The sequence below is a fragment of the Brachyhypopomus gauderio genome, chromosome 17 (assembly GCF_052324685.1).
Source record: "Brachyhypopomus gauderio isolate BG-103 chromosome 17, BGAUD_0.2, whole genome shotgun sequence".
NCBI classification, from domain to species: Eukaryota; Metazoa; Chordata; class Actinopteri; order Gymnotiformes; family Hypopomidae; genus Brachyhypopomus; species Brachyhypopomus gauderio.
Window position 1 is genome coordinate 3,636,770 of NC_135227.1, and position 26,353 is coordinate 3,663,122.

General features: G+C 50.9%; 1 protein-coding gene across 1 annotated transcript in view; it reads left to right on the forward strand.

The window, feature by feature from the left end:
• Nucleotides 1–26,353, forward strand: part of samd4a (sterile alpha motif domain containing 4A) — a 42,989-nt gene that overhangs the window by 10,330 nt on the left and 6,306 nt on the right. The window contains 9 exon segments of the mRNA XM_076977910.1: nucleotides 7,346–7,864; nucleotides 20,761–21,027; nucleotides 21,681–21,790; nucleotides 22,246–22,332; nucleotides 23,899–24,127; nucleotides 24,292–24,377; nucleotides 24,578–24,676; nucleotides 24,678–24,697; nucleotides 25,097–25,301. Coding sequence (XP_076834025.1) covers nucleotides 7,346–7,864; nucleotides 20,761–21,027; nucleotides 21,681–21,790; nucleotides 22,246–22,332; nucleotides 23,899–24,127; nucleotides 24,292–24,377; nucleotides 24,578–24,676; nucleotides 24,678–24,697; nucleotides 25,097–25,301 — 1,622 coding nt within the window.

The window sequence follows — 26,353 nt, forward strand, 5'->3', positions numbered from 1 at the left end:
GCCAAAGAGCAGCTCGCGCCTCAGACAGCCGTGGCTCTGTAACCTGCCGTCTGTGACCTGCTTACCGCACCCAGAGCCCCTCACACAGCCCAGCCGCTTCTCTACCTCACACTTAGCTTGCTCTATAGCGCAAGTCTAAGGAAACACTTACAGTACCGCTACGTATCCACCTTTTTTTTTTTCTCGCTCACACACACACACACACTCACACACACACATACACACACACACACTCACTCTCAGTTGTCCTCTGCAGGCTCTGGTTGGACGTTTGACCGCAGCTGCCAGTGGCCGTTCTGTATCGGCTGTGGAGCAGGACACAATGGTCTACTGTGCGCCGACTTAAAATGTGCTGAGCACGCTCGGTCGGGCTGGTCGGAGAATCCCTCCCCATGATCCAAAACTAGGCCAATGGTGGGTGTGAGCTGGTGTATTGTAGATTAGGCATATTGCACTCTGAGTCTCTCAGCTGTTTGCTGTTAACTCTTATTTGTGATTATTATGTAACGCCGGCCCTCCCCCAGTGGAATAATCCACAGATTTCCTTTTTTTAAATCTCCAAGCAGGTATGGAAATATTTCTTCCCCAAGAGAAAAGTAAGGGTAGCTTTTCCACAAACGAGGATAGGGGGGTGGGGTTGATGTGAGGCTCGCGGCAGCCGGCCGCTTCCTTAAATAGAGTTCCCCTAAATCCGCACGCTCTCAGCACGCATTCCACTCATAGCTCGCACTGCGACATTCCGCAGTGCGCAAACACTCTGGAGTTTCCACAGGTAGACGGAAAGACCGGCCTTCATGCCCTCAGCTTTCCGCTACACTCTCTCTCTCTCTCTCTCTCTGTCTCTGTCTCGTCAGGTTCCAGGTGCCCCTGCCTAGGAGAGAGCTCACCTGTGGGGCTTCTGGGAAAGCGCCAGGGGGGTTTCCTCACCGGCGTTTTCTGAGCACTAATTGTTTTGCCCATTTGCTTGTCGTTTTATTTTTCCTGCCCCTGCGTAGTTTGAAAGGTCTGTTTCTAAAATAGCAGCAGAGTGCGTGCAGTGCTGGTGCGAGGTGCGAGTGTAGGCAGCGATGGCCTTCCTGTAAGCCACAAAAGAGGGGGAAGAGCAACAGACGGAGAGAGAGGAAGAGGCGGAGAGAAAGAGCTCATCCTTCGCTCTGGAACAATAGCCTTGTGTCTCGGGGCCTCGACAGCGGCCCCTGCTCCTGGCATACAGGTGTTTCCCTCCTCCGCCGTCTCTCCAGGCCGAGCTGAGGGCCCAAACACCCACCGTCCTGCTCCAGACACACACACAGACCGGGTACCCCCCGCAAGACAGAGTCTAGACCGGCTCTCCTCGCTCCTGGGCCTCTCGACACCACACAGCAGACATAACATTGTATTGTGGTGTGTGTGAGACTCACCCAGGACAAGAAGGCCGCCTTCCCAGTGGAAGACCCGGCCCTGGGAACTGGGAATCGGCCTTTGGGAGTCTGTCCACCGCCACAAGGCCAGCAGGCTACAGACTGGATTTGGCAGAGTTCCATGGCCTCCAATTTAAGTTTCACTGTAGAGCTGCTTATAAATACTTGAACTTAATGCTGAGGTGTCATGCACATGCGCACACGCGTCCACGCGCGCGCACACACACACACACACACACACACACACATACATAGACACACACACTCACAGTTGATGAGATACCCAGTTGAAGAGCAGCGGTATATTTTCAGTATGCTGTAGACTGTTCTGTGACATACCTTCAATATGTTGTTGTTCGACTGTATCCTGTTGTGTATTTTCAATTTCTTGTAGATTGTTTGGAATAGTCCCATATGCTGTACTGCAGGGTTGCTGTAGTTTGATTACACTGTGCAGTGTTGGGGACTCTAGTATACTGTGATTTAGCATGTTTTGTTAGGGTGACCATATTTTTGTTTGGGAAAACCAGGACACGGGGGGGCGAACATAAGTTGTCGAGCGGGGGGTGGCGAACGTAAGTTGTCGAGCGGGGGGGGTGGGGGGTGGGGGTAAGTTGTTGGTTCTCCGCCAGTTGAGTATGATGAGGGTCAACTGATGAACTGATGAGGCTCAGGGATTCCGTGTCATACAGCGCCATGCTCAGGGTCCTAGTGCCTGTAGAATTAATGGCCCGATTAACGTAATTTAAAAACCAGGACATTTCCACAGTTTTAAAAAATATCGCGGGACGCCCGGGACAGGACGTGAAATACGATACGGACATGTCCCGGGAAATACGGACGTTTGGTCACCCTATGTTTTGTGGTTCGCTGTAGTGGGCTAATGCTATTGCTTGGTGTGCTGTTGTGTGCGGTTGTATGACTCATGACAGGGCAGCAAAATGTAGATTTTACACAGATTTTGATTTTAATTATTTGATTTTGATTCAATTTTATCCCTTATCTTTTAAAAAATCTATAAAATCACGCTGTAGTCTTTAGAATCGAAGCTGATAGATCGAAATCAATGTATCGTAGCCGCTTATGCTAAAGTGCATTTTAGCTTGACCCTCTAGCCTAGTCACACACTGTTGCAGGTGTGTGGCCCTGTAGGTGTGTGGCCCTGTAGGTGTGTGGCCAGTGCTTAAGGTGGGTGGAGAGGGGCCCCACCCAAGCACCAAGTCGGACATTCATTCACCTTCCCTCACTGTCTGAAGGGTGGCCCCATTGCCTGGCCCCACCCTTCCACAGGTGTGTGTGTGTGTGTGTGTATTTCACAACAGTTTGGTTTGACCCCACCCAAGGCCTGCACCCCTCACACAAGCTTCTTTTCCTGCTCTTGTGTACCACCCCCCCCCCCCCCCCCCCCCCCCCCCCAGCCCTGACTCTGCTGAACGCATTAGAACTTGGGACTGCGTTTGAGTTAGGGCGCGTTTCCCCAGCGGGGGGGAGGGAGGATTGGGGGGTTAGTGTAGTGATCTCAAAGAGGAAGTATGTGTCTAACCAGCATGGCTTCAGAGGCAGTGCACAGCCACTCGGAAAACTGAGCATTCCTCTACTGGAGCTGTGGTATGCCAGCACATTCCTCCAAGCTGAGCTGGAACAGGGAGAGGAGGGGAGCGAGAAGAGAGGAGAAACACCCGCTCCCTCTCTTTCTCTCTGTCTCCGCCTCCTTCTCCCACTCTCCTTCTCCTTCCCTCCATCTCCGCCTCCTTCTCCCGCTCTCTCTCTCTCTCTCTCTCTCTCTCTCCGCCCTGTCCTTTTCTTTGTGATTCTTTGTCTCTTTGTCTGTTCGAGCCTCTGTCTTCCTTCTTTTTATTCTTTATTTGTCCCTCTCTCTCCCTTTCACAGACAGGACTCTCGGAAACTATTCGGGTCTAATGACCACCCCCGGTCCTGTTTTTCCGTGGGTGTGGGTCAGGGCGGGTTTGTGTGTGTGTGTGTGTGTGTGTGTCCATTCTGCAGTGTCATGCCCTACAGCTCCCCTGGGACTGACCCATTCACCTGCGTGGCCGGTTCCTCGTCCCGTTCCTCACCTAGACTCCCTCAGCTCTTCAGGGCAACGGGCAGATGATAGTTGAGTGGAGTCAGTGTTCCACAGCGAGGAGGTGGTGCGTCGCTCTTGTGGGAACTCGCTGGGTTCTCCTAATGTTGACTCAACAGCTATAAAAAGGGAACGGGCTCGTTGTGTTTGTAGTGCCAACAAGCGCCATACAGGCCCCGGGCCTTCAGAGGCACCGCCACGCCATGAACTTTGTCCACAGAGGAACGGCGACCAGCCGGGCCGCATCTGTTTTCCCAGAGTTCAGTGTTGTGTTTTTAGAGTAGCTCTGTGGACAGTGTGGAGACAGAGTGAGTGAGTGAGTGTGTGTGTGTGTGTGTGTGTGTGTGTGTGTGTGTGTGTGTGTGTGTGGTTTTGGTTAATGTGCTCACTGATGATCTTGTAAAAATAGGGCGTTATCTCTAACCTAGTGGTGTTGGGATTGGGTGATGTGGAGGGTCTATGTTTAGAACAAGGGAGTCATGTGTCTGACAAACAGCTCCGCTCGTGTGTGTGTGTGTGTGTGTGTGTGTGTGTGTGTGTGTGTGTGTGTGTGTGTGTGTGTGTGTGTGTGTGTGTGTGTGTGTGTGTGTGTGTTGAGAGGGTTGTTGTGTTTGGGTGTATGTACAACTTCCAGCTGTGCCAGTTTGGTAATCTCTTTAGAGATGGATAAACAGGACAATGACTCGATGTGTTGAGTTTTAACCTGCAGTGTGCGTGTGTGCCTGCGTGTGCCTGTGTGCGCCTGTGTGCGCCTGTGTCCTGCCCACACCTGTGCCCGAGGTCATCCCCAAGGCCTGTGCTCTGCTCCTCTTTTATCAGCCTGCCAGGCCTGAGCAGAAATGCCTGTCAGGCTGAAGGACTGCAGACACACTGGTGCTGGAGGCCTAATGCCTGCTGGCTCTCGCAGGCAGACGAGGGGTGACCGAGTGACACCGGGCCCTGAAAGGAATGACCCTGATCCATGCTTAGGGAGCAGCAGCATGGGGGTGGAGGTGGGGTGGGGGTCTGGGACCAACGCCAGGGTCTCCGCAGTCTCCTCCATCCTTCTCTGATGAAACTCTGAGCTGCTGAAGAGCGGCCTCTGCGCTGTGTTTGCTGGGAGCTGGACGCCTCATAGAATTCATGGGGCCCTTTGGCCCTATAGAGCCACAGGTAAAGGAGGGCTTTTCTCACACAGATACCTGAGACTCTTACTGTGACTCTCAGTAAAGGAGGGCTTTTCTCCCACAGATACCTGAGACTCCTACTGTGACTCTCAGTTAAAGGAGGGCTTTTCTCACACAGATATCTGAGACTCCTACTGTGACTCTCAGTAAAGGAGGGCTTTCCTCACACAGATACCTGAGACTCCTACTGTGACTCTCAGTTAAAGGAGGGCTTTCCTCACACAGATATCTGAGACTCCTACTGTGACTCTCAGTAAAGGAGGGCTTTCCTCACACAGATACCTGAGACTCCTACTGTGACTCTCAGTAAAGGATGGCTTTCCTCACACAGATACCTGAGACTCCTACTGTGACTCACAGTAAAGGAGGGCTTTCCTCACATAGACCACTCGGACTCCTACTGTGACTCACAGATTCCCAATTTCTCTGTGTCTCACACGTGCGCTCTCTCACTCTCACCATGACTCATGCAGATGACCACATGACGTACACTGCTCTTTTGTTCTATATTTACACTATGTCTACGGGAGTGTGGGGTCGAAGGAAGTGTGTGTGTGTGTGTGTGTGTGTGTGTGTGTGTGTGTGTGTGTGTGTGTGTGTGTGTAGAGGGGCTTGGAGGCCTGGAAAGAAGACAGAGAAAGTCTGCTCACTGTTTCCATTTAACCACCATCCCCACCCCCACCCAAAGTCTCTGTGGAATAAGGGTCAAATACAGAAAGACAGACAGTGAGTGAAGAAAGCTGGAGAGAGAGAGAGAGAGAGAGAGAGGGGACATGGGGACAGAGACAAAGATGGAGAGAGAGAGGGAGAAAGAAAAAGGGACAGAGATGGAGAGGGAGGGAGAGAGAGAGGGACAGAGAGGGAGGGAAGCAGATTCTGATGTGCTTCATTCCACAGTTCAGAAAAAAGTAAACTCTGAAATATGCCAGTGATTTCCTCCCAGCTAAGAGTGTGACGCTCACGAGGGACATTAGACGGGCGGGCTGTGCTGTAATGGCATTTTGAATGGAATAGGAATTTCTTTTTAAAAAATGTATCATACGTTTTGGAAAGTATTCTACACGATGTAAAAATGATGAAAAGTAGAATGTGGGCTTGTGAGAGAGGGGGGGGGGGCGTACGGGGGGGCGTACGATTCCCAAAGATGAGCAGGCTCTATTGTATTAGCAGCCTGCACTTTCCATCAGCAGAGGAGTGGAGCGAGGGAAGAGGGAAGAGAAGAACGCAGGAGGGGTTCGGCCTGCGAGGAGCGCACATAGAGGCCGGACCTGGGCCAAACCAAACGAGCAGCTCTAATTTTAGCAGGGGAGTGTTCGACCCAGGGTTTTTGCCAGCGCTCGGCCAGAGGATGACGTGTCATCTCAACAATAGTCTCCCTGCTGTGAGATGCGGGGTTCCTTCCAGCGACACTAACGCGTTAAAGCAGCTCGTCTGTCTCCATTTCAACACCTCCTGTGGTCTTTCAGGGTCCGCTGAGGCTTGAAGGCCGAGGCGGGCCGAACCAGGGCTGGGTCAGGGGTGAAATGAGTCAGGTGAGACCTCGACAGGTGAGACCTAGTCCAGATTGGACGTCTCCAGCACGTGAGGTGCCTGTTAGGTTCTGTGGGTGAAGGGGTGTGTCGCAAATAACTCCTGTACCAAAACCCAGCTCACGCAAAATGAAGGGTAGTGTCACCACTTGAGGGTGTGGATGGGCTAACACTCCCCCCCCCCCCCTCCTGCCACCACACACACACACACACACACACACACACACACACACACACAACCATCCTGGAGCCCCATAGTCGCCCTGTAAAAATGGAACTGCCAGAAAAAGGCGTCCCAGAGGAACATTTAATCACGGGTGAACAGTCGCCCCCTAGTCTGAGCCCCACCCACTTTAGGTGTGTGTGTGTGTGTGTGTGTGTGTTCTAATCATGGAACCTTTTTAAACACTCCTAAGCAAGACCGAGGAATCAAAATGGTATCTTCAAATGCTTGCACACCTACACACCCACACTTTGTATTTGCATGATTCCTGAGATGTTGTGTATGGTAGTGTGTATGTGTGTGTGTGTGTGTGTGTGTGTGTGTGGTGGGGGGGGCGGCTCCCAGCCCCCTTCCCCCACCCACACAGAGGCTGCAGTACAGCTACAGACCTGTACCAGGGTGCTTTCGGGTCGGGATTTTGGTTCGGCGGGTCCACAGTCTGGCTCCTCCCGCACACGCCCGGCCGGACGTCCGTGCCGGGGAGCGACTTGCCCTCCATTTGTGGTGGTGACCACAGCAGTGGCCCTGACCCTGCAGTAACTATAGCTCGTGCCCAGCCCGGATGGGCCCAGGGTTTCTGAGACATACCACAGTGGGCTACGCGGCTGCAGATATCTATAGCATCCGCTCAGTCACCTCGTCATGGCACGGATGTGTGGCCAGCTGGTATGGAGAAAGAGGGAACGTGGCTGGAATCCGCCGTATACGTAGGAACGCATACACACACACACACACACACACACACACTTGTTCCTGCTCAGCATGTGATGGCGTGCTGCATTGTGTCTGCGGAAATGCGAGGCCTTCAGGAGATGTATTGGTCGTCGGGAGAACCGCCGACCCAAGACGAGGTCTTGAGGTGGCCTGTCCAGTAGCTCGCCCGAGCGAATCCGTCTCGCAAACCGTGTTCTTTTTCTGACCCCGCCTCTCTCGCCTCTCCCCAGGAGTGATCAGCCAATGGCAGGGCGAGTCTAAGGAACGCCTCATCTCCCTGGTGCTGACCCACCTGCCCCTGCTCAAGCCCGGCAACTGCGAGGCGAAAGGCGAGTACATGCGTCTGCTCCCCAAGATCCTGGCGCACACCATCGAGTACGGTCGGCACCTGGAGGAGAGCAGGCAGCTGCTGTCCTACGCCCTCATCCACCCGGCCACCTCCCTGGAGGACCGGGCCGAGCTGGCCCTCTGGCTCAACCACCTAGAGGAGCGCGCGGCCACCCGGGCCGCCGGCGACGCCGTGGAGCGGACTCCGCCCTCCCACCCGGGCCAGCCCACGCACCTCTACGGACCGCACCAGCGCTACGGCTCGGACGACCGGCTGAACGGCTGGCAGGGCTCCCGCGACTCGGTACTGGCGGGCTGGCACACGCAGCACAGCTGCGAGAACGGACACCTGCTCCTCTACCCGTCCTCGTCTGTGCCCGCCACCATAAACACCGTGGGGACGGGCAGTGGGACCAACTCCAGTGAGTGGACGACTGTGTGTTTTGTTTTTGTTTGTTTTTGTTTGTTGAGGGTGGGTGTGGAGTAGATGATGGTGTACTGAGGGTGGGTGTGGAGTAGATGATGATGTAGTGAGGGTGGGTGTGGTGTAGATGATGGTGTAGTGAGGGTGGGTGTGGAGTAGATGATGATGTAGTGAGGGTGGGTGTGGTGTAGATGATGATGTAGTGAGGGTGGGTGTGGAGTAGATGATGGTGTAGTGAGGGTGGGTGTGGAGTAGATGATGGTGTAGTGAGGGTGGGTGTGGAGTAGATGATGATGTAGTGAGGGTGGGTGTGGAGTAGATGATGGTGTAGTGAGGGTGGGTGTGGTGTAGATGATGGTGTAGTGAGGGTGGGTGTGGAGTAGATGATGATGTAGTGAGGGTGGGTGTGGAGTAGATGATGATGTAGTGAGGGTGGGTGTGGAGTAGATGATGATGTAGTGAGGGTGGGTGTGGAGTAGATGATGGTGTAGTGAGGGTGGGTGTGGAGTAGATGATGGTGTAGTCAGGGCGGGTGTGGAGTAGATGATGGTGTAATCAGGGTGGGTGTGGAGTAGATGATGGTGTAGTGACGGTGGGTGTGGAGTAGATGATGGTGTAGTGAGGGTGGGTGTGGAGTAGATGATGGTGTAGTGAGGGTGGGTGTGGTGTAGATGATGGTGTAGTCAGGGTGGGTGTGGAGTAGATGATGGTGTAGTCAGGGTGGGTGTGGTGTAGATGATGGTGTAGTCAGGGTGGGTGTTGTGTAGATGATGGTGTAGTCAGGGTGGGTGTGGAGTAGATGATGGTGTAGTCAGGGTGGGTGTGGAGTAGATGATGATGTAGTGAGGGTGGGTGTGGAGTAGATGATGGTGTAGTCAGGGTGGGTGTGGAGTAGATGATGGTGTAGTCAGGGTGGGTGTGGAGTAGATGATGGTGTAGTGAGGGTGGGTATGGAGTAGATGATGGTGTAGTCAGGGTGGGTGTGGAGTAGATGATGGTGTAGTGAGGGTGGGTGTGGAGTAGATGATGGTGTAGTGAGGGCGGGTGTGGAGTAGATGATGGTGTAGTCAGGGTGGGTGTGGTGTAGATGATGGTGTAGTCAGGGTGGGTGTGGTGTAGATGATGGTGTAGTCAGGGTGGGTGTTGTGTAGATGATGGTGTAGTCAGGGTGGGTGTGGAGTAGATGATGGTGTAGTCAGGGTGGGTGTGGAGTAGATGATGGTGTAGTCAGGGTGGGTGTGGAGTAGATGATGGTGTAGTGAGGGTGGGTGTGGAGTAGATGATGATGTAGTGAGGGCGGGTGTGGAGTAGATGATGGTGTAGTGAGGGTGGGTGTGGAGTAGATGATGGTGTAGTGAGGGTGGGTGTGGAGTAGATGATGGTGTAGTCAGAGTGGATTTGGTGTAGATGATGGTGTAGTGAGGGCGGGTGTGGAGTAGATGATGGTGTAATCAGGGCGGGTGTGGAGTAGATGATGGTGTAGTGAGGGCGGGTGTGGAGTAGATGATGGTGTAGTCAGGGTGGGTGTGGAGTAGATGATGGTGTAGTGAGGGTGGGTGTGGAGTAGATGATGGTGTAGTGAGGGCGGGTGTGGAGTAGATGATGGTGTAGTGAGGGCGGGTGTGGAGTAGATGATGGTGTAGTGAGGGCGGGTGTGGAGTAGATGATGGTGTAGTCAGGATGGGTGTGGAGTAGATGATGATGTAGTGAGGGTGGGTGTGGAGTAGATGATGGTGTAGTCAGGGTGGGTGTGGAGTAGATGATGGTGTAGTCAGGGTGGGTGTTGTGTAGATGATGGTGTAGTGAAGGCGGGTGTGGTGTAGATGATGGTGTAGTGAGGGTGGGTGTGGAGTAGATGATGGTGTAGTCAGGGTGGGTGTGGAGTAGATGATGGTGTAGTCAGGGTGGGTGTGGAGTAGATGATGGTGTAGTGAGGGCGGGTGTGGTGTAGATGATGGTGTAGTCAGGGTGGGTGTGGAGTAGATGATGGTGTAGTGAGGGCGGGTGTGGTGTAGATGATGGTGTAGTGAGGGCGGGTGTGGAGTAGATGATGGTGTAGTCAGGGTGGGTGTGGAGTAGATGATGATGTAGTGAGGGCGGGTGTGGAGTAGATGATGGTGTAGTGAGGGTGGGTGTGGTGTAGATGATGGTGTAGTCAGGGTGGGTGTGGAGTAGATGATGGTGTAGTGAGGGCGGGTGTGGTGTAGATGATGGTGTAGTGAGGGCGGGTGTGGAGTAGATGATGGTGTAGTGAGGGTGGGTGTGGAGTAGATGATGGTGTAGTGAGGGCGGGTGTGGAGTAGATGATGGTGTACTGAGGGTGGGTGTGGAGTAGATGATGGTGTAGTCAGGGTGGGTGTGGAGTAGATGATGGTGTAGTCAGGGTGGATTTGGAGTAGATGATGGTGTAGTCAGAGTGGGTGTGGTGTAGATGATGGTGTAGTCAGGGCGGATGTGGAGTAGATGATGGTGTAGTGAGGGTGGGTGTGGAGTAGATGATGGTGTAGTCAGGGTGGGTGTGGAGTAGATGATGGTGTAGTGAGGGTGGGTGTGGAGTAGATGATGGTGTAGTGAGGGCGGGTGTGGAGTAGATGATGGTGTAGTCAGGGTGGGTGTGGAGTAGATGATGGTGTAGTGAGGGTGGGTGTGGAGTAGATGATGGTGTAGTCAGGGTGGGTGTTGTGTAGATGATGGTGTAGTGAGGGCGGGTGTGGTGTAGATGATGGTGTAGTGAGGGTGGGTGTGGAGTAGATGATGGTGTAGTCAGGGTGGGTGTGGAGTAGATGATGGTGTAGTGAGGGCGGGTGTGGTGTAGATGATGGTGTAGTGAGGGCGGGTGTGGAGTAGATGATGGTGTAGTCAGGATGGGTGTGGAGTAGATGATGATGTAGTGAGGGTGGGTGTGGTGTAGGGTTGCAACGGTATGAGATTTTCACGGTATGATAACCGTCTCAGAAAATACCGCGGTATCACGGTTATCACGGTATCACAGTTAGTTTGTATATTATTAAAAGATACACTGACCCTTAAAGAAATTACAACAAGTTTTTTTTTGTTCAATTAACTATTTATTGTAGAAACCTGCAACTATTGTATACAAAATGTCTCCTTTAAAAAAAAAAAAGCTGTAAACATGTTTATATAAATACTGCAAAATTAGAGAAACCTAAATCATGGATTTCAGTACAATTATTTAAGTTTAAATTATTTAATATCTGATCAACTCAGCCTGGGTCAGTGTCTGATCAACAACTGTTGTAAACGTCCGTTGTACTGCCACCAGATACTGTAGAAAGAGAGGATTTATTTCTGACATCATCACAATAGAGATTTCTATTTTAAGGCTTTCACACCGAGTCTGGTTTTAACATGTGAAAAACAGGCACGTTAGAATTTGAAAATGAACGCATGTAAATTAATGGCGTCTTTCACATCCAGTGAAGGCAAGGACCATAAAAAGCTAGGTTTATACTTTTCACTAGTGACCGTAGCGCGCGACTCCGCACAGTTCTCTCGTATTACGTTAACAAATACGAGCCTCTTGTAATTCCAGGACGAAACATGAGAGAACGTGAAGACGTTAAGATTGGGCGTTTTGAAAATAAACAACCATTAAATAATGTGATAAAAAAGCGAATTATTTCGAGTATATGTATAAATATTTAACTTTATTAAGTTTATGGTGCTGGGAAATATTGAACTGGACCTTGAAAGTGAAGTACAAGTGTTTTAATTCCACCTTATAAAGGTGCATGAACCCTGCAAATAAGACTTTGTTCATCGCGCTGAGGCGCGGCGCGCGCAAAGTTACAAAATTCGAGAGGTGCACGACCTCGCTAATCGACAGCGCGATTACGTCATTTTCGCCGCTGACATTAGTTTAGCTTTTTTTGTTAAAAAATGTGTTAAGTCTGATACACTTTCTGCCATTCTCACCGCTGTGCTGAGTAGCTGAACCGGAGCGGAGTTGCGCATGCGCGGGTCAGTTTCTCCGCTGGCTTGCTTTTTACCGGTAATAAGCAAACGCACACGGTATGATAACCGTGCATTTTAATACCGTGGTATACCGTGAAACCGGATACCGCTGCAACCCTAGTGTGGTGTAGATGATGGTGTAGTGAGGGCGGGTGTGGAGTAGATGATGGTGTAGTGAGGGTGGGTGTGGTGTAGATGATGGTGTAGTGAGGGCGGGTGTGGTGTAGATGATGGTGTAGTGAGGGCGGGTGTGGAGTAGATGATGGTGTAGTGAGGGTGGGTGTGGAGTAGATGATGGTGTAGTGAGGGTGGGTGTGGAGTAGATGATGGTGTAGTCAGGGTGGGTGTGGAGTAGATGATGGTGTAGTCAGGGTGGATTTGGAGTAGATGATGGTGTAGTCAGAGTGGGTGTGGTGTAGATGATGGTGTAGTCAGGGCGGGTGCGGAGTAGATGATGGTGTAGTCAGGGCGGGTGTGGTGTAGATGATGGTGTAGTGAGGGCGGGTGTGGAGTAGATGATGGTGTACTGAGGGTGGGTGTGGAGTAGATGATGGTGTAGTCAGGGTGGGTGTGGAGTAGATGATGGTGTAGTCAGGGTGGATTTGGAGTAGATGATGGTGTAGTCAGAGTGGGTGTGGTGTAGATGATGGTGTAGTCAGGGCGGATGTGGAGTAGATGATGGTGTAGTGAGGGTGGGTGTGGAGTAGATGATGGTGTAGTCAGGGTGGGTGTGGAGTAGATGATGGTGTAGTGAGGGTGGGTGTGGAGTAGATGATGGTGTGGTGAGGGCGGGTGTGGAGTAGATGATGGTGTAGTCAGGGTGGGTGTGGAGTAGATGATGGTGTAGTGAGGGTGGGTGTGGAGTAGATGATGGTGTAGTCAGGGTGGGTGTTGTGTAGATGATGGTGTAGTGAGGGCGGGTGTGGTGTAGATGATGGTGTAGTGAGGGTGGGTGTGGAGTAGATGATGGTGTAGTCAGGGTGGGTGTGGAGTAGATGATGGTGTAGTGAGGGCGGGTATGGTGTAGTGAGGGCGGGTGTGGAGTAGATGATGGTGTAGTCAGGATGGGTGTGGAGTAGATGATGATGTAGTGAGGGTGGGTGTGGTGTAGATGATGGTGTAGTGAGGGCGGGTGTGGAGTAGATGATGGTGTAGTCAGGGTGGGTGTGGAGTAGATGATGATGTAGTGAGGGCGGGTGTGGAGTAGATGATGGTGTAGTGAGGGTGGGTGTGGTGTAGATGATGGTGTAGTCAGGGTGGGTGTGGAGTAGATGATGGTGTAGTGAGGGCAGGTGTGGTGTAGATGATGGTGTAGTGAGGGCGGGTGTGGAGTAGATGATGGTGTAGTGAGGGTGGGTGTGGTGTAGATGATGGTGTAGTGAGGGCGGGTGTGGAGTAGATGATGGTGTAGTCAGGGTGGGTGTGGAGTAGATGATGATGTAGTGAGGGCGGGTGTGGAGTAGATGATGGTGTAGTGAGGGTGGGTGTGGTGTAGATGATGGTGTAGTCAGGGTGGGTGTGGAGTAGATGATGGTGTAGTGAGGGCAGGTGTGGTGTAGATGATGGTGTAGTGAGGGCGGGTGTGGAGTAGATGATGGTGTAGTGAGGGTGGGTGTGGAGTAGATGATGGTGTAGTGAGGGCGGGTGTGGAGTAGATGATGGTGTACTGAGGGTGGGTGTGGAGTAGATGATGGTGTAGTCAGGGTGGATTTGGAGTAGATGATGGTGTAGTCAGAGTGGGTGTGGTGTAGATGATGGTGTAGTCAGGGCGGGTGCGGAGTAGATGATGGTGTAGTCAGGGTGGGTGTGGTGTAGATGATGGTGTAGTCAAGGTGGGTGTGGAGTAGATGATGGAGTTGATTTTAAGAGGTTGAGGCTAATGTTGGGGATAGAGTGCAGGATAGAGGTGGGGTTGAGTGGGGTTAAGGTGGAGGTTGGGAAGGTGTGGGTCTGGTCCTGTTTAGGGATGTTAAATTGGCATAATTTCCAGAAAACATGGCACTTTGCAGGATGTTACCCCCTCTGTCTAAAGGGGGTTTTATCAGAATACATTTAGTAACTTATTCAGAGTTTATACCCCTTTAGCAACAGCACTGATGCTGTTTAAAATGTTGTAAGATTAGTTATTTCCAAAACCTGTATGTGCTCGAGTGATTGGCACTACATTACCACAGCACTGCGTTACCACGGCACCAGTGCAACAGTCATGAGGACTGTTGGTCTGCTGCCAAAAAACACACTGAGCGGTTCATCTGTATCCTTGCATCCCCTCGTCAGCTACGGAAACAGTGAGCGTGATGGACAGATGTTTGTCACTCACCTTAAGTGACATCAGTGTCTGGTGTTTGAGGGCCGATTTGAATAGAGCTCCTTATTATCGTCGCGTTGATTACGGACTTCATATCAAACACTTATGTAACTTTGTCAGGCGTGGTGACTGTAGCACAGAATTTTTGTTCCCGTGGTGAACACTTGAGCTGTTATTGAAACACCTCACTGGTAACACTGGCTGAAAAGGACTGGGAGGATGAAGAACTAGAAAGCATGTGTTAGCAGCACATGATGAGGGTTGAGTTCATTTGCCGACATTCATAAGTAGGACAAGATCACAAAGCAGAGACTTGTCATAATAAAAGTCACATGCTGTATTATATGCAGGTTTAAGTATTGAGTTTTAAGAAAATAAAGTAGACCAGTTACTAAAACCTCTTTATTTACCCAAACAACGTAGTAAGCTTGTGTATTTAAAAGAAAATAATATGACCTAATCAGGAAATTTATTACTGAAATAACAACTTAAGTGAAGCTCTTATTTTTTTAAGATTAGTTTTTTTTTTTTTTTTTTTTACTTATTATTATTATTTTTTTGACTAAGACCTTTTTTGGTCCAAAACTGACATTGTTTGTATGTATCATTGTTCAGATTCCAAATGTCCAGACCTGAGGGCCAGGGGGCTGCTGTGGTAGGGCTAAGGGTAGTACTGTGGTAGGGCTAAGAGTACTACTGTGGTAAGGCTAAGGGTATTACTGTGGTAGGGCTAAGGGTAGTACTGTGGTAAGGCTAAGGGTATTACTGTGGTAGGGCTAAGAGTACTACTGTGGTAGGGCTAAGGGTAGTACTGTGGTAGGGCTAAGGGTATTACTGTGGTAGGGCTAAGAGTACTACTGTGGTAGGGCTAAGAGTACTACTGTGGTAGGGCTAAGAGTACTACTTTGGTAGGGCTAAGGGTACTACTGTGGTAGGGCTAAGAGTACTACTGTGGTAGGGCTAAGAGTACTACTGTGGTAGGGCTAAGGGTAGTACTGTGGTAGGGCTAAGGGTATTACTGTGGTAGGGCTAAGAGTACTACTGTGGTAGGGCTAAGGGTAGTACTGTGGTAGGGCTAAGAGTACTACTGTGGTAGGGCTAAGGGTACTACTGTGGTAGGGCTAAGAGTACTACTGTGGTAGGGCTAAGGGTATTACTGTGGTAGGGCTAAGAGTACTACTGTGGTAGGGCTAAAAGTACTACTGTGGTAGGGCTAAGGGTATTACTGTGATAGGGCTAAGAGTACTACTGTGGTAGGGCTAAGGGTACTACTGTGGTAGGGCTAAGGGTAGTACTGTGGTAGGGCTAAGGGTAGTACTGTGGTAGGGCTAAGAGTACTACTGTGGTAGGGCTAAGGGTAGTACTGTGGTAGGGCTAAGGGTAGTACTGTGGTAGGGCTAAGGGTAGTACTGTGGTAGGGCTAAGGGTACTACTGTGGTAGGGCTAAGAGTACTACTGTGGTAGGGCTAAGGGTAGTACTGTGGTAGGGCTAAGGGTACTACTGTGGTAGGGCTAAGGGTACTACTGTGGTAGGGCTAAGAGTACTACTGTGGTAGGGCTAAGGGTAGTACTGTGGTAGGGCTAAGGGTAGTACTGTGGTAGGGCTAAGGGTACTACTGTGGTAGGGCTAAGGGTACTACTGTGGTAGGGCTAAGGGTACTACTGTGGTAGGGCTAAGAGTACTACTGTGGTAGGGCTAAGGGTAGTACTGTGGTAGGGCTAAGAGTACTACTGTGGTAGGGCTAAGGGTACTACTGTGGTAGGGCTAAGAGTACTACTGTGGTAGGGCTAAGGGTATTACTGTGGTAGGGCTAAGAGTACTACTGTGGTAGGGCTAAGAGTACTACTGTGGTAGGGCTAAGGGTAGTACTGTGGTAGGGCTAAGGGTAGTACTGTGGTAGGGCTAAGGGTACTACTGTGGTAGGGCTAAGAGTACTACTGTGGTAGGGCTAAGGGTACTACTGTGGTAGGGCTAAGGGTAGTACTGTGGTAGGGCTAAGAGTACTACTGTGGTAGGGCTAAGGGTATTACTGTGGTAGGGCTAAGAGTACTACTGTGGTAGGGCTAAGAGTACTACTGTGGTAGGGCTAAGGGTAGTACTGTGGTAGGGCTAAGGGTAGTACTGTGGTAGGGCTAAGGGTACTACTGTGGTAGGGCTAAGAGTACTACTGTGGTAGGGCTAAGGGTACTACTGTGGTAGGGCTAAGGGTAGTACTGTGGTAGGGCTAAGGGTACTACTGTGGTAGGGCTAAGAGTACTACTGTGGTAGGGCTAAGGGTATTACTGTGGTAGGGCTAAGAGTACTACTGTGGTAGGGCTAAAAGTACTACTGTGGTAGGGCTAAGGGTATTACTGTGATAGGGCTAAGAGTACTACTGTGGTAGGGCTAAGGGTACTACTGTGGTAGGGCTAAGGGTAGTACTGTGGTAGGGCTAAGGGTACTACTGTGGTAGGGCTAAGAGTACTACTGTGGTAGGGCTAAGGGTAGTACTGTGGTAGGGCTAAGGGTACTACTGTGGTAGGGCTAAGGGTACTACTGTGGTAGGGCTAAGGGTACTACTGTGGTAGGGCTAAGAGTACTACTGTGGTAGGGCTAAGGGTAGTACTGTGGTAGGGCTAAGGGTAGTACTGTGGTAGGGCTAAGGGTAGTACTGTGGTAGGGCTAAGGGTACTACTGTGGTAGGGCTAAGGGTACTACTGTGGTAGGGCTAAGGGTAGTACTGTGGTAGGGCTAAGAGTACTACTGTGGTAGGGCTAAGGGTACTACTGTGGTAGGGCTAAGAGTACTACTGTGGTAGGGCTAAGGGTATTACTGTGGTAGGGCTAAGAGTACTACTGTGGTAGGGCTAAGAGTACTACTGTGGTAGGGCTAAGGGTAGTACTGTGGTAGGGCTAAGGGTAGTACTGTGGTAGGGCTAAGGGTACTACTGTGGTAGGGCTAAGAGTACTACTGTGGTAGGGCTAAGGGTACTACTGTGGTAGGGCTAAGGGTAGTACTGTGGTAGGGCTAAGAGTACTACTGTGGTAGGGCTAAGGGTATTACTGTGGTAGGGCTAAGAGTACTACTGTGGTAGGGCTAAGAGTACTACTGTGGTAGGGCTAAGGGTAGTACTGTGGTAGGGCTAAGGGTAGTACTGTGGTAGGGCTAAGAGTACTACTGTGGTAGGGCTAAGGGTACTACTGTGGTAGGGCTAAGGGTAGTACTGTGGTAGGGCTAAGAGTACTACTGTGGTAGGGCTAAGGGTATTACTGTGGTAGGGCTAAGAGTACTACTGTGGTAGGGCTAAAAGTACTACTGTGGTAGGGCTAAGGGTATTACTGTGATAGGGCTAAGAGTACTACTGTGGTAGGGCTAAGGGTACTACTGTGGTAGGGCTAAGGGTAGTACTGTGGTAGGGCTAAGGGTAGTACTGTGGTAGGGCTAAGGGTACTACTGTGGTAGGGCTAAGGGTACTACTGTGGTAGGGCTAAGAGTACTACTGTGGTAGGGCTAAGGGTAGTACTGTGGTAGGGCTAAGGGTACTACTGTGGTAGGGCTAAGGGTACTACTGTGGTAGGGCTAAGGGTACTACTGTGGTAGGGCTAAGAGTACTACTGTGGTAGGGCTAAGGGTACTACTGTAGTAGGGCTAAGAGTACTACTTTGGTAGGGCTAAGGGTACTACTGTGGTAGGGCTAAGAGTACTACTGTGGTAGGGCTAAGAGTACTACTGTGGTAGGGCTAAGGGTAGTACTGTGGTAGGGCTAAGAGTACTACTGTGGTAGGGCTAAGGGTATTACTGTGGTAGGGCTAAGAGTACTACTGTGGTAGGGCTAAGGGTAGTACTGTGGTAGGGCTAAGAGTACTACTGTGGTAGGGCTAAGGGTACTACTGTGGTAGGGCTAAGAGTACTACTGTGGTAGGGCTAAGGGTAGTACTGTGGTAGGGCTAAGGGTACTACTGTGGTAGGGCTAAGAGTACTACTGTGGTAGGGCTAAAAGTACTACTGTGGTAGTGCTAAGGGTGTTACTGTGATAGGGCTAAGAGTACTACTGTGGTAGGGCTAAGGGTATTAATGTGGTAGGGCTAAGAGTACTACTGTGGTAGGGCTAAGGGTACTACTGTGGTAGGGCTAAGGGTAGTACTGTGGTAGGGCTAAGGGTACTACTGTGGTAGGGCTAAGGGTACTACTGTGGTAGGGCTAAGAGTACTACTGTGGTAGGGCTAAGGGTAGTACTGTGGTAGGGCTAAGGGTAGTACTGTGGTAGGGCTAAGGGTACTACTGTGGTAGGGCTAAGAGTACTACTGTGGTAGGGCTAAGGGTACTACTGTGGTAGGGCTAAGGGTAGTACTGTGGTAGGGCTAAGGGTACTACTGTGGTAGGGCTAAGGGTACTACTGTGGTAGGGCTAAGAGTACTACTGTGGTAGGGCTAAGGGTATTACTGTGGTAGGGCTAAGGGTATTACTGTGGAGGGCTAAGAGTACTACTGTGGTAGGGCTAAGGGTAGTACTGTGGTAGGGCTAGGTGGCTACTCTGGTAGGGCCAGTGGGCTACTGTGGTAGGGCTAAGGGTACTACTGTGGTAGGGCCAGGGGGCTACTCTGGTAGGGCCAGGGGGCTACTCTGGTAGGGCCAGCGGGCTACTCTGGTAGGGCCAGGGGGCTACTCTGGTAGGGCCAGGGGGCTACTGTGGTAGGGCAAAGGTTACTACTGTGTGAGCTACTGAGCTACTATATTAGGACTAGTCAGCGAATGCATTATGGCCCCTCTGGGCAAACAAACACAGTCACACTGCAACATGGTACACACTCGGGCAGTGACATCACTCTGACGCAAGCAGCTTCGGTGTTCCCCGGGCCAGTGACCTAGGCTTATCCAAACACTTCTCCCTCGCCAGAGGTGTGTTAGCACCAATGAGGCCCGATCTTACCCAGAGGTCTCATAAATTCGTAGTAAAGCCCCTTAAATGACTTTGGGGTGGGGGAGCGAGACACGCACACACACACGGCGGTAGAGAGAGAGGACATAACAAAGATATTCCGATTGAACATATTTGTGGTTAGAGCAGGATATTTCCAGCGTAGAACGCAAGGGTCTTTTTTTCCTGATGGAGACAGCTGGAGATAAAAATAAGGGTGCGTTTAAAGCTCTGCTCCACAAGATCGCCCTAATGTCCGCCAGCGTCCAGGGCGAATGCTAAAAAACCCGATTTCGCCACACTTTTCTCTACGATCCACCATGAATGGGCACTCGACAGAATTACTGTCAACTTCAGTTTATCTGCTAAGATAATATTGACCTTCCAGCAGATTCTTAGAACGGCAGTTTATTCGTTTGGTGCCAGATTTTGACTTTTGTTTGCACTGTTTAGACTATTGGATTTGGCTTAATTAAAGAATCGTAGCAATTTGCCTTAAATTGCAAAAAAAAAAACTACCCTAATCTTTAAAGATGTGGTTAAAGTTTAAAACATTAAGGTGAATGTTGCTTAAAGATTCCAGAGAGGACTGATGACCGTATGTTACCAAATTTGATTACGTTGAAAAACATTTCAGTTTTTAGTGTGGCATCTGACCTCCTCCCTGTCGTGCACACACACACACACACACACACACACCCACCCGCTCGCGCCCTTTCACACCCCCCCTCCATGCTACCTCCCTAACTGAGCAGCACATTCCGGAGGGTTCCTTCCCTTGTAAGGTATCCTTTGTGGTGTCTGTATTTAGGGGAAATGGCTAATATTTAGGGACTGGAACTTGTAATGTTAGCTGGGCGCCTATTTAAAACGGGGCCGTGTTTGCCCTATACATAGCCCAAACAGTTACTCCAGCGTGTATAGGGGGAAGCAGCCCAGCCCTGCCCAGTGAAGTGCCGTGTCCCAAACCGTGTCCCCTGCTCCCTCCTCTACCTGCTCTAGGCACTAGCCCTCAGCAGCGGAGAGGAGGTGGGCCGAAAAGCCTACTTGTAGCACAGGTGAGATGGAAACTGCTCACTCCGCCGGGCCCCGTCTCCACCGTAACCCACGAAACGCACAGGACCAGGTTGTTGGCTGACGTTGGGGTGACGGTGAGGAAAGCCCAACAGAGAGGGGCGAGAGTTTAGGGGCCCATGTGGGAACGCGGTTTAGAACGGCGTCAGGAAGGTTTGTAGCTCACTTCTCAAATTCATAAAAAATGAATGAAGTGGGAACGCGGTTTAGAACGGCGTCATCCAGGTTTGTAGCGCACTTCTCAAATTCATAAAAAATGAATGAAGTGGGAACGCGGTTTAGAACGGCGTCATCCAGGTTTGTAGCGCACTTCTCAAATTCATAAAAAATGAATATCGGTTTATTCTGCAATACCTGAGACTTCTGTTATTACGTCCGTTTTGATTGGATGGAGAATAGGGCGAGTTATGTTGCTGTGGTCAGGTCCTTGTGTAAGGTGCAGTACTGTCAACAGTCTGGTCTGTGTTCAACAGCTTCTGACATGCCGACGTGAACATTACGTAAGACGTGTACTGCATAATGCCAATGTGACTGTGCAGCAGGTGAGCAAGATGACTTGTATCATTGTGTAATCGGGGTGGGCGTGTGTGTTTTTGCGTGTGTGTCTATGTTTGCGCGTGCGTGTGCGCGCGTGTGCAGTCCTCCCCGGGAGCCAGCACAGTCCCCTGAAGCGTTCCGTGTCTCTGACCCCTCCGATGAGCGGCCCCTCCAACCAGCCCCTGGGCCACGTCTGGCTGTCCCAGGAGGACCTGCGGGGGCGGGCCCCGGCCCCAGAGCACGCCCCGCTCTCCCCCCAGAGCAGCGTGGCCTCGTCGGGCAGCGGGGGCAGCGAGCACTTGGAGGATGGCTCTGGGCTGGGCATCGCCATCCGCAGCACATTCCACGACGAGGGGAGCGGCATGCGGGGTGAGGATCGCAGACCCGGATTGGTGGGGGGCACCGATCGGCCAATGAGCACCCTTCGTTAGTAGCTGGGGGACGGGGGATGTCCTGTGTTGACGTGGGTCCACATAACGTCCAGCTCTTACACCTAGCCGGTTGATCGTAGCGCTTGTCTGTTTAGCAAGACCAGAAAGTCGTCAGATGTTTTTGATGGTTCTGTGTTTATTTTTTGGGTCAGACTGTACTAAATAGTTGGGTTAACTATACTAAATATCAATATCTTAGGTGTGTTTTTTTTAGAATTAGAGCTTGTTGTTTTCCTAAAAGCAAAAAAAAACCCCTAAATCCGTTTAGTCGCTAACGTTGGTTTTCTGTCTTAAAAAAACGTATAGATGGTGTTCTGCCGTGTTCTGTGAGTAGGGAGAGGGGTGTAGCTCCCTTCTTGTAGACTGTGAGTTTCCATTAAAATGGTATTTAAGAAGAGATCCCCAGTAGAGTTAACATGCTTTGCACCTGAGCTTAGGTGTCAAGAGGTGAGTGTGTGTTTGCACATGCTTCTCTTAAGATGGGATGTGTGCACACACTCATGTGCTCCTGGCCTTGTCTGTGTGTGTGTGTGTGTGTGTGTGTGTGTGTGTGTGTGTGTGTGTGTGTGTGTGTGTGTGTGTGCCCCACAGATGTGCCAGCGTGGCTGAAAAGCCTACGTCTGCACAAGTACGCCGGCCTCTTCTCCACCATGACCTACGAGGAGATGATGTCCCTGACGGAGCAGCACCTGGAGGCGCAGGTGTGTGTGGGGACAGGTGGGGGCAGGTGGGGACAGGTGGGGACAGGTGGGGGCAGGTGGGGACAGGTGGGGGCAGGTGGGGACAGGTGGGGACAGGTGGGGACAGGTGGGGGCAGGTGGGGACAGGTGGGGACAGGTGGGGACAGGTGGGGACAGGTGGGGGCAGGTGGGGACGTTTAGGTGAAGTCTGTACTTCATACACTAATTCATACACTACAGCAAACACAGTTCTGGTGAATGACCTGGACACGCCTGTTTAGAAGGTTGCAGGTCCAGAGGTTTGCAGCAGACAGCGTACTGCAGGGTGACCTTAAATCACCACAGACGCACACCGTGAGCGCCTAATGCAATCACCGGTCTGGGTGCGCCATGGTAACGTGTAATACGTGCTGAATGGCTGGCGACCTGAGGTCGTCATGGTAACGCTCATGGAAACATGGTCATCTCTTGTGTAGAACGTAACTAAGGGGGCGCGGCACAAGATCATCATCAGCATCCAGAAACTGAAAGAGCGACAGAACATGCTGAGATCCCTGGAGAAGGTGTGTACACACACACACACACACACACACATACACACATACACACACACACACACATACACACATACACACACACACACATACATACACACACACACACACACACACACACACACACACACACACACGTACACATACGTACACACACACACACGTACACACACACATACACACATACACACACACACACACACACACACACACGTACACACACGTACACGCACACACACACAAGTACATGTACACGTACACACACACACACATACACGTACACACACACGTACACACACGCACACACACAAGTACATGTACACGCGGACATACACACACGCGTACACACACACACACGTACACACACACACACACGTACACACACACAAACACACATGTACACAGACACACATGTACACACACATACACACGTACACACACACACACACGTACACACACACACACACATACACACACGTACGTACACACACACACACACACACACACACACCCTCCACCCGCTACACCCGCTCAGAAATAGTGGTCTATATAAATAGGAAAGTGATATGTGTTGTGGACACTTGGTGGGTAGTTTCAAAGGACAGAAGGAAAACAAAGACTAACTCTTGATTTTCACTTTCAAAAAGCAAGCGTGGTTTTAGCTTCTGTGAAATTTCTATGTTAAATACACTGGACAGTCTGAACATTTTAATACACACCCCTGTAATATCTGGGAAACGTATTTAAAATATCTGTCACTCACAATTCTTTTCTGGGTGCAAAGTTTTCGCTGTTAATTGTGAATCTCATTTCCTCATTTGCATACATTGTTTCTGCATTTGCATACATTGTTTCTGCATTTGCATAATATTTTCTACATTTACATACATTGTTTTGTTTTTAATATACTACGGTGTTGCTGGTTGTTCCTTTGGAGACGAGCAGCGGTCTCTACCGTCGTCACTATAAGTGTCCTGCGATACACCTTCAGCTGTCTAATTTCAGGACAACCTTTTCATCAAGCTCTCAATCTCCAGTCACGTAACTGCCTGCGGTTTCGAAACGAGACCCCTGGCCCTAGCTCTCAGGATCCATTCAGAGTTTAACGCGCTATTCGTGAGAATCCGTTTCAGGCTGGCCACGCCACCAGGAGGCAAACACGTGTATATTTTTGGTAGAACTTCCTCACCACATGTCACTTTCCACCTCATTACATAGCAGAAATATCCCCCACACCTGACAGCTGCTCGTCTAGAGTTTATACAAGTGTCTAAAATAATGCTGTTAGCAACAACCTTGAATAGGAGTTGCACTCGTGTGTGTTAATTTGTTATCAGAGTTGTCTCTCTCTCTCTCTCTCTCTCTCTCTCTCTCTCTCTCTCTCTGTCCATCTGACTTTTGCTCTTTCAGTCTCTAAGTCTCTATCTCTCTGTCTCCCCCTTTGTTCTATTCATTGTTCACCCCCTCATTTCCCTGGAATTGTTTTCAGTCTCCCTGACTCTCTGTTGTTTGTTTATGATTCCCTTTCGTCTTCCCTCTCTCCCTCCCTCCATCCCTCCCTCCCTCCCTCCTCAGGACGTACTGGAAGGGGGGAATCTCCGTGCCCCCTTGCAGGAGCTGCACCAGATCATCCTGACGCCCATCAAGGCTCACAGCACGGAGGAGTCGTCACAGCGCCCCCTGCTGAGCGCAGAGGGGAAGACCGTGCCGGGCTCTCACATGGCTGGTGGGGAGGCTGAGGGCAGCACCACACTGGTTGCCGAGGGAGACATCCCCGGTCAGTTCACGCGCGTCATGGGCAAAGGTATGTCCACACACTGGCACCCTGGGGCCATTTGGAAGGATTACCGATAGAATGAGTCAATCGTGTTCCTGCTGAAGGGGTGGGGTGGGGGGGAGTCTCACGTAGTCTCGTGTATTTCTCCTCGCGTCTTGCTCACTCTTCCCTCATCTCCGCTCCACTCGCAGTTTGCACGCAACTCCTCGTCTCGCGGCCGGATGAGGAGAACATCAGCTCCTATCTGCAGCTCATCGACAGGTGCCTGATCCACGAGGTCAGTGCGGATTCGCTCCGTCCCTCACGAGGGCGGCGGCCGAGTTAAAACATCTGCCTGTTTGCTTTAGAATGCTCGCAGTAAAGAGGCAATGCACGGGGAGCCGTTTGACCATGATACGAGCTGTTATAAATCTCAGTGGAAGCCCAGAGTCACGATAACCTCCCACCCCCCCACCCCCTTTTCCCCGTCACTGTCAGGCTTTCACAGAGACGCAGAAGAAGAGGTTGTTGTCATGGAAACAGCAGGTGCAGAAGCTCTTCCGCTCGTTCCCACGGAAAACTCTCCTGGACATAGCGGGGGTACCGGCCGCAGAGGAGGTAGCGTGCGTTCACCGAGCCCAGCTGTGCACAAGTGTTCAAGAGTTCACGCTCCGCTTCGGCTTTAGTTCGGCCGATATCAGTGCCTGATGTGATCACTGACCCCTGTTTGGAACATTTTTGAAAAAGGCTACAGCTAAATCTAAAGAGTTATGTTAAGCTATTGAAAACGATGATTGTGTCCGTCAGTTTCTTCAGTATAATAGACACTTCTTTATTTTATAGAGTGTAAGCTCCTTAACACCCATCTGAAGATCAAACCTAACGCAGATCTGGTGTCATTGGCATGTCCCAACATGATCAGCCCCTTGAGTTTTCTCTCTCATGATGATGTCATGTGGGTGCTACTTGCCTCTCACATTGTGTGTGTGTGTGTGTGTGTGTGTGTGTCTGCAGCAGCCGTGGGTTTGGCCAGTCAAACTCCCTCCCCAGTGCGGGGTGCGTGGGGGGCGGAGTCTCAACCCGGCGGAACCTGCGTCAGTTCCCCGTCCCCTCACGCAGTCTCCCCGCCGCACGCCTGGGTTTGCTCGGCACCGCCGGCCTGCTGGGGCCCACGTCACGCAGCACTAGCAGTACACCCACCAGCTTGAAGCAGGGCAGACAGGTGTGTCTCTCTCACACACACACACACACACACACACACACACACACACACACACACATACAATGTCCTGAAAGCCTGTGTTAATGGACTAGCACAGGACTGTCCAGTCATTTTTAGGGGACCATGACTGACCTGACCTGACCTGACGCTTTCATTTTCATCTGTGAAGCTAATGAAGCTAATAGCTAATAAAGCTAATAGCGCAGATGTAATTAGACTGGACTTGAAGCTGACAGTCAAGAACCCCAATTTCATTTCAAATCCAGCATGTTGGAATACCAAGACAAACACACACACACACACACACACACACACACACACACACACCCCAAACACTGCATCACTATCTACTAACCATCTGTACACTGTATTGCTACGAATGTACATTAAAACCACATACACTCAAACACACACAGTTGAAAACACACACACACTGCTCTCAGAGTTACACTCACACACACTGCTCTCAGCTCATAGTGTTAAATTCATAAATGGCTGAAAAGAAGGGTGCTGCTTTTTGAAGTGTAAACTGAAACATTCCACACGGCCTGCATCAGAGGGTCTGGGCTCGGGTGAGCTCCGATAATCTGGCATCCCAGCCTGTCTGCTCAGACTTTTTCCTAGGCAATCGTACAATGGGAGGAAGTCACCCACAGTCTCTCCGATTCACGTCTGTGGATAGGGGATTTGGGCGGGGGCGGAGGGGGGGATTAATGGATGAGTCATACTGGGGAAAGAAGAACTTTTGAAGGGGGTGCAACCAGGCAAGAAGGAGGGGAGGAGAAATGGGCGGGGCTGTGGGAGGGGTTGTGGGAGGGGGGGGGGGATGAGGCAGTGAGAACAGTGCACAGGCATTTCCTGTTTTTCCTGCCTCTGCACAGGAGGGGCGAGGAGGGGAGAGACAGAGAGAGAGAGAGAGAGAGACAGAGAGAGAGAGAGGCAGATGAAGGAGGAAGAGAGCGAGAGAACAAGTGTAGGGGAGGGGCGAACGGCTGTGTGATGGACAGGTTGTAAGGGCTTATAAATGGTGAGGTGTGTTTGGGATGTTTTTT